At 56.3% G+C, this 8387-nt stretch overlaps 1 protein-coding gene across 1 annotated transcript in view; it reads right to left on the bottom strand.

The window, feature by feature from the left end:
• Positions 1-236: 236 nt before the first annotated feature.
• RCC2 (regulator of chromosome condensation 2) overlaps positions 237-8387 on the bottom strand; it is a 33189-nt gene continuing 25038 nt past the window's right edge. Inside the window, exons 7-12 of the mRNA XM_013005306.3 lie at positions 6519-6685; positions 4975-5155; positions 4608-4713; positions 3168-3240; positions 1044-1121; positions 237-670 (exon numbers count right to left, since the gene is read on the bottom strand). Of these exons, the coding sequence (XP_012860760.1) occupies positions 566-670; positions 1044-1121; positions 3168-3240; positions 4608-4713; positions 4975-5155; positions 6519-6685 (710 nt within the window). The 3' untranslated portion in view covers positions 237-565. The remainder of the gene's footprint in view (positions 671-1043; positions 1122-3167; positions 3241-4607; positions 4714-4974; positions 5156-6518; positions 6686-8387) is intronic.

Raw genomic sequence — 8387 nt, 5'->3', positions numbered from 1 at the left:
CCCCCCCCCATAGGTCAGTCTCTTGCGGTACACACATTCCCCACCCCCATCCCACCACCACATCCCCACTGGGTCCAGGATCACCTCCCATCTGGGCTTCCTTTTAGAGCCCAGGAAAGACGGCAGATCTAACAAGGGGAGGGGGAGGCCAGCTGCCTGGAGGGGATGTTTCTGAGCAAGCGGTCCTTCCTCTCCCACGTAGCACCCATTCTCATCACAACGCTTAATACAACTGGGACAGGTCCTTTTGGGAAGTGTATTTAAAAGAAAGAGAAAAACAGCTTTAAAAAAAAAACAAAAAAACTTAGGTTGCTCAAAGTTTCTGCCTCTTTTGTAGGAATGGTAAATCAACTCTGAGCAAACATTTTAATTAAACATGGAGGAGAGGAAAAAAACCCACTTTGGAAAGTATACAGAAAAAAGGTAGTTGACGCTGGACCACTTATAAAACGGAACCTGGGGGCGGGGTGGGGGCCAAACAAAAATGCACCTTCCGTCCCCTTCAGACTGTCGATCCCGTCGGGCCTCCGGGCCCAGAGCCGAGCCACAGCTGCGGGCGGCGGGCTCAGAGGGTGCGGGGGTTGTACTCTGGCAGCTTCTTGATCTTCTCCTTCTCTGTGTCGCCTTCATCCCTCGCGATCACCAGGGAATGTGAGTAGCCCATGGCGACCTGAGGGGACACAGAGGCTGGCTGGTGAGCAAGGGCCCCCCAGAGTGGACAAGCCCGCTGGCCAGCCGTGTAAAGGTGTCTCCTGGAATCACGCCCCAGCCCTTGCCAGATCCCCAAGGAGCAGGAGCAAGGAGACTTGGCTGGGAGGAAGCTCCTGAGCTGAGCTTGCAGCAACTGGGGGAGACAGAGGGCCTAGCTGACCATCTCTGGGACACACAGGCCCAGCCCTCCTGGCTTTCTCACCTGGAGTGCCACCCCATCCCACCCGGAGGCCTGGCAGCAGTCCTCTGCTCGCACCTTGCCCTGGCTGGCTGTCACGCTGCAAGGACATGGGAGTGTCCATCTGCACTGGAGCGTGCAGGCCCACGCTCACCTGTTCCGTGAACACGCCGTCCAGTGTCTTCACCTCCTGGGCTGCCGTGGAGGACTTGGGCTTATGGTCTCCGTAGCCCTGACAAAGCAAACGGGCGTGTGCACAAACACAGGGCTGCAGCCGGGTCTCCAGGCACCCCAACTCACCGCGAGTCGGGGTTAAGCCTCTGCCCCGAGGCCCCACTCACTTAGGCCGGGTGAGGTTGGGGGAGTCCTGTGGTTCCCAACAGACACATGTGGTTGCCAGGCAGGGACCATGCATGAACCACGGCACCCTCCCTACGAGACCGTGGGCTACTTTACTATGACAAGCAGATAGAAATGGCAACTAAGCCCTGATCCACAAACCCATGACGGCCCAGGGTGACAGGACCGAGAACCTTATCCCAGAGCAGAGGGGGCACAATGCACAGTAACGATCCAGGACCGAGTCCCCTGGTAAAGAACAAGGTCCAGGCCAGGGACTGACCACTGTGAGCCAGAATCAGTGTGACGGCCGAGTCGGAGATGGGAACCAACAGGCCAGCAAGAGGCACGGGCATCACGAAACCAGTGGAGACCTTGCTCCCCAGCCGGTCCAGTCCTTTCCCATGTCCCCCAACACCTCCCAGGGGCCGGGCCCTGTCTCCACTGAGCTGCCCGCCCCTCCCCCCTCCCCCCCACACTGCCCACTAGTTCAAATTCCGTATTTAGAGGGATTTAGAATGCGAAAGTCTAGTTCCGCAAGACTCAAAAGAAAACAACTCTCTGTGAGGTGGTGAAGGCTCTTCTCAAACTCCCGCAAGGGGTGGCCTGTGTGTCCCCTGCACCGGGACATGTGTCCCTGAAGCTGCCAGACCCAAGAAGGCACATTCAGCCCTAGGGCCGAGGCTCGGCCATGGCCATGGCCCTGGGACAGCTGAGGAAATGTGAGGGGGAAGGAAACCAGAAGGATGGACAACAGGAAATGGCAAGTTTACATGGAGACAAATTGCCAGGAGTTGAGCTCGACTGTGGAGTGAAACTACGCAGACGGCTTCCTCCTCACAGTAAAGACCTGCAGCATCGACATACAGGTTGCCTTCAACGCCAGACGAGGTTTCTATTCAGAAACCGTTCTTTGGTGCAGACACAGGTTGAACACCTCATCTCTATCACTTAGGAAAGAGGAGGGCGGGCCACCCCAGGTCATCTAGGCAGATGCGCACAGCCAGACACCAGCCTGGTGCAGCTCACGGGAACGGCAGAAGCTGTGAGCCTCACGCAGCAACCCAAGGATCTGCCTCACTGAGCGCTGTGGTACACCACAACTGACCCCAACGTCCTCATTTTAAAACGAGGGCAGCGGAGTCTCACGGGACAGCTCCATGAACAGACAAGTTGTCACCCATATGGGACTGACGCTGCACGGCCTGACGTTCTGAAAGGCTTGCAACGACTGACCTCCACCGTCAGGGGCAGAGGAGGAAGAAGGCACCCCAGATGTCAGAAAGCTGACAATCTCAACTAGCCCGAGATCACAAGAATGGGGCGGTGTCCGGCTACCGCTCCCCATCAATCTGAGCAGATCCTCGTCCAAACAGAATAAAAATGCTCAGCAAAACACACATCTGTTATGTGTTGAAATAACTATGTTCTAGTTTTATTAGCACTTCATCCACATATCATACAATTCAGTAATTCAATCTTATCAGAAGGGTTGTGCAATTGTCTTCATGTTTTGGGCCATCTGAGACCACCCTGAGCCATCAGAACTATCCCTCCAGCCCACCTTCGCCAGAGAAGGACATCACATTACTCCTGAGACCGTGCTCGATTCTTAAAAACACCTGCCTGAGCCCAAAGGCCAAAGCTTACGTCAAAGGAGCAATGAGCAGATGGGGCAGGAAGCTGTACTGCCTGGACAGGGACAGCCAGGACACAAGGGCAGGGTGACACATGAGAAGTGCAGTGATGTCCGGAATTTATCACATGAGGTGGGGGACCAACAAATGGGAAGCTAACCGGTGGCGCTTCACCAAAAAATGAACAAATCACTTAAGGACGAAACAGAAGTGCCCCACAACCCAACGAGCACAGGGCTGTCCTTGAAGGCCAATGTGAACCGAATACCCCGAAATGCCCCAGCCCTTCGGACCCAGCTTACCAGTTCCCCGAAGGTGGGGGATGGGCCCCAGCTGATGGTACTCTCGTCCGCAGCCACGATGATGCTGCTCTTCCTGGAAGCAGGTAGAGGCCATTACTGCCAGGCCACACCCAGAACCCCCCGACGCTGCCGGACGGGCCACCTGCCCACGGCCCAGGATATGAGCAGCTGGTTTTAAAATCAACTGCAGCTGACCCTCAAATGGAAGCAGACTCTGAACGTGGACCGGGCCACTGAGACTTCATACAACACCAACGGGGAGTGGTTCCTCCCCAGGAACAAGACACACACAGCAAGCAGAGCCCTCCTCTCCCAGTCCCTGCTGCTGTGCTCAGTGCGCGGCAGTAAGTCTGGACCGGCCAGTGTGAAAAAGGCATTCTCAAAGCCATGGCTGCAGTAGTCCCGGGACCGTGAAAAGCATGCATTTTTGGTGAAATACTGTGTGACCTCACACTGCGAGTGACCTTTATGTTACAAAATATCGAACCCAAAAGGGTGCTCACCAGCCACTTTCATTGTGAGCACGGCCTTTGGGATTAACTATTAGTTATTGTGGTTTTCAGGGCATTCGGGAAAGGGGGCAGCCACTCCCACCCTCACGTTGTGCAGGGAAGGGCCAGCTACCTACCCTTTATGAGCCCAACCATGTACCATTTCCAAAGAGCAAACAGTATGAGGGGACAGGCAAGTATCCCGCTCATAAAAACGAGAGCCCCACTTACGCAGGATGAGCTCTGGTGGGATAGTGGTTATACAATGGGCTGTTAACTACAAGGTCAACAGTTCAAAACCACCAAGCTGCCCTGCAGATGACAGTCCAAGCTTTCTACTCCTGTAGTTACAGACTCAAAGAAACCCACAGGCGTTCTACCCTGTCCTATATGGTCCGAGTCAGCACCCACTCGATGACAATGGGTTTTGTTTGCTTGTTGCTTTTTCAGGTTTAGGTGAGACAGGACATAGGGCCATGGAACCTGGCCGAAGTGGACCCACGCAACCTCACTGCACATGGCGAGACTTCAGGGGTTCACCAACAGAGTCTGGTCACGCTGCACCACCCCCACCCTGCTCCCCAGGAACACGAGGTAACTCAGCAGGTGTGCTCCGAGGATGCCTTCTTCTCAGGGGGTCAGAGCACCTGACCCCCCCCCAGCCCCCCAGTTCTAACCTGCAGCCAGAGAACACAGCAAATCTTCAAAGTCGTCAGTCTTCCAAAGAGCTCGCTCTCCTCCTCTCCCGTGCTGACCACCCTGAGAAGAGCACCTCCCAGGTGCCTCTGGACCTCACTGCCCAGCACCCTGTCTCTGCTACGGGACAGTCTGACCCTCTTAGGGAGAGCAGGGAGGGTCTGGCAGAAGGGAAGGAGCCCGCCCAAGGGCGTCTGACACATCCCAGGGGTATGACAGACAGACAGAGGGACAGCAGCAGTCCTGCACGCACCCACAAGCCAGGCTCCGGATCTTCCAGCCACACAGGTCTTGTACTGTTTTTGGGTACATGGTGGACTCTCGAGAGGTGTTGGTGGCCCCCCAGAAAAACAGCCCACCTGGAGGAAAACAAACACATGCCCCCTGTGACGCAGTGCCTGGGGAGAGGGGCGGTCTAACCTGCGCCCAGACTGCTGGGGAGGGCGGGTGAACTGACCATGGTGGCTGGCATGTCACCACGGCACCGCGCCAGGGAACAGAGCAGGGAGGGATGCCCATCTCGGAAGCCCGAGCTGCAGGGGAAGGGAGACCCAGGCCTGACCCAACAGCTGCAGCCCGAGGCACCCCCCACCCAGAGTGTGTGGGTGTGTGTCACTGACCCACTTCACTGACGGCGAAGGAACAGGTATAGCCAGCGTAGATCTGGGACGCCCCGCGCCCGGGGAAGTCGAACAGCTTGACCAGACGGGGCACCATCTCATCCTTCTGCTCGGCGTGGCCCAGGCGGCCGTAGCCCCCGAACCCCCAGGAGAAGACCCGCTTCTGGGAGTCCAGGACCAGCTGCAGAGGGAGAAATGCAGGTCTGTCATCAGTGAGCGAACAAGGCAGGCCATGGCTCCCATGCCCGAGACCAGCAAGGGAGCGGGAAGATGAAAAACCACCTCCTGGGGAAAGCCGTGCACGACGTGCTCCCTGCTCGAGGCCTGCTCATGCCTTGGGATACGATCTGAAAGGTCAGCAGTTCACACTACTGGACGCTCCGGAAGGAAAAAGATGGGACTTTCTACTCCTGTAGACGTAGTCTCAGAGCCCACAGGGCTACCCTGTTCTACGGGGTCGCTGCTAAGCCGCCTGTCTCAATGTCAGTGAGTTGAGTTTCTACGTGGCCAGTGCACCACTTTCTCCACCACAAACGCTGCTTTCCACTCGTGGTGGTTGTCGACTTTAACCTAGACGGGGTGTCTGTAGAGGGCAGTGCCTCCAATGCTGCACCTGAACCAGGATGACAAGGCTGACGAAGCCGCACAAAGCAGAGGAGGAAGGCACCTGCCTCCCCATCACAGGCACACAGCCACCACACCTGGTCAATGAGCTATGCACTGGGCTGCTAGCAGTCAGGTCAGCAGTTCGAAACCACCAGCCGCTCCGTGGGAGAAAGGCAAAGCTTTCGACTCCAGGAGGGCAGTTCTACGCTGTCCTCCATGGTCACTAGGAGCCGGCAATCAGCAATCGACTTGATGGCAGTGAGCTTGGGAGTTCCTGGTGGCCAAGGAGCAGCCGCAGCAGCGCATGCAGGCGCACGCACACACAGCCCTGTCCACCCCAACTTACGAAATCCTTCACAGAACCTCTGAGGTCTCCCCTTCGAGGTCTACCTAGCAACAGCGAGGCTGCAGGAAGCCTGCCAACAAGAGCTCACTTTATTTCTCGTCCACAGCAGCAAACAGAAGGCCTGGGCAGGGGGTGGGGTGTGTGTGTGTGGGTGTGTGTGTGGGTGTCCCCAGCAAGAGTCCCAGCCCCGTGCTCAACTCAACCCCTGCAGGAGAACCCTTCCTGCATTGCCCATCCTTCACAGAGGAAGGAAGCGCTGCTCAACCCCACAGCACAGAAAGGGGTCTTCAGGAAGTTTGTGGAAAAGTGGAGCTAGGCCATTGGACTTTTTCCCTGAACTGTTTTGAAGTCTGGTCTATGAATCAGTCACAGTAGTAGTAATGACAGGGAACTACGGAATGTTTTCTTTTTCTGTTTTAAGGAAAAGAGGCGGATAAGGATTGAAACAGTGTTCCGCTGTTCAGGCAGGAGGCGTTTGTACTTGGTCAAACCTGGAGGCCCTCGGCTTCTGAGCAAAGCCCCTCTCTCCAGAGTCAGGGGCCTGGCCCGGGTGAAACACAGGGCCGTGAAGCAAGCCCCGAGGGAAGCTCACCGTATGGTTCGCGCCACAGGCCACATCGCGCACAACCACATTGGGGACCGGCAAAATCTGCCCGTCTTTCGTCTTCTCGATGAAGATGGCCACGCGCCGCGGCACCAGCTCACAGTCATACTCTATCCGCTGCGCCCGCGCGATGAACTTCCCATCGGAGTTGTGTCCTGGGGGCCAGAGGTGGCAACTGTCAGGGACCAGCAGTGATGGTGACCCTGCAGGGGGTGACCCAAGGATCACCCTAACTGGTGGGCCACAGAATCCGTGTTGTGGGTGGAAACCAGGCTTCCTTTATTTTTTAACCAGCACTACCACCGCCCCTCAAAGACAGCACGCTTACAATGGCGCTACGTTCTGAATGCTACCTGCACACATTTCTACTGACTGCAGGCTGCGTTTCTGCAGCGGGGGCACCTCGAGGAGTGCCTGAGGGACCACGCCCGGACAGCAGTGCTCCCCAGGGTGCCCCACACATCTGCTTTCACGAGCCCATCCCTCGCACACCCCACAGGAGGAGCAGCTCCCACACTGGCATGACGTGAGTCAACGAGGGCAAATGCAGACCCCAGGACACGCCACATCACCCACACGCCTGCAAACTGGATCCCTCATCCTGAGTGGCTACTGTTTCTGTTAGTAGCTAGTCAGCTAGCCGGGACATGACCGTCGTGCATAGACTGCCCGTCATAGCTGTCTCTGATCATGCTTGTCTAGTACATGGCCTACGGAGCACCTCTGTGTGACTTTCACGCCACTGATTTCAGTATATCTCGGGACCACAGTAAAATAGCAGGCGTGGTTTCAAAACATCCCACTCATAAGCAATTTGGATGAACTGGCCACAGCCCCTCTGCTGTGCCCCTCCACTGAGAGAGAGAGGGCCAAGGCCACAGCTTGGGAGGAGGGGGGCCTCATCCTCTCAAGGCTATACTGAATTGAGGGAGGGCCACCACAAGGAAAAGCACTTGTGCTTCAGGACACAGGCCTGCGTCACTCTTGCTCACGCGTGCTTTTAAACACACTTCTCTGGACAAGGTCTCAGAAGACCCTCCACGACATGACCAAGCAGCACCGGCACGAAGGCAGGCAGGCAGGCAACCCAGGAGGGCAGTGTACTTGGAAACTGCTTTTCCCTCCCTCTGGCTTCCTTTACAGGAGCCCCGTGAATATGCTTCTCCCCCAAAATACGGAGTGGACTCTCCCAGGAAACTGGGCTGAGAACTGCTTCTCTCATGCTGAGGCAGCGCTTGTTACAAAGCAGGCTGGGGGGGACGCGACTGCCAGGACACTTCCCAGGCCACGGGGGCATCCTAACTCGGTAAGGAATCTTTCTGGATATAGGCTGGCAGACAGACAAACGTGGGAACGCCAGCCAGCTGGCAAGTCAATGGCGGATTTCATAAGGAGAAATCCAGCCAATTTAAAACGAGTCTACATTGAACAAGAGACTTTTCTTGGATGAGCCACGCAGTAGTGCTTGGATAAACTCTCGCCATTATTACTACCAGCACGGCGGTTTCGTTCTGCCTAAAGGAAAACGGGCTTGCTGTGCAGACCTGGGAAAGCTGAAGGCTGCAGCTGCAGGAAGTAGCCCAGAAACGTATTTCCGGCGTGCTGGCTTCGGGCTGGGCTTAGTGGGAGTGGCCGTGGCCATGGAAACGGTTTCTCCAACCCCGTCTCCGAGAACCCGCGCAGAATGTGCGTAAGGGGTTTGTTCTCTCGCGCTGCCGCCCCGAGGCATATTTAGTTTCACAAAGTCTCTGTTCCCCAAGTCTAAGGCCAGTGAGACAATCCTCGTTCTATTTATACAGTTTTCCATCTGCCTGCTTCCAATGACGTGGAGACCCAGCAACCCAGATAAGTGGGGGC

This window comes from Echinops telfairi, unplaced genomic scaffold (assembly GCF_000313985.2).
Source record: "Echinops telfairi isolate 266 unplaced genomic scaffold, ASM31398v2 ScPeMD7_7457;HRSCAF=8495, whole genome shotgun sequence".
Taxonomy (NCBI): domain Eukaryota; kingdom Metazoa; phylum Chordata; class Mammalia; order Afrosoricida; family Tenrecidae; genus Echinops; species Echinops telfairi.
Note: the sequence above shows the minus strand (reverse complement) of the source record. Positions and strands in the feature narration are given on the sequence as shown.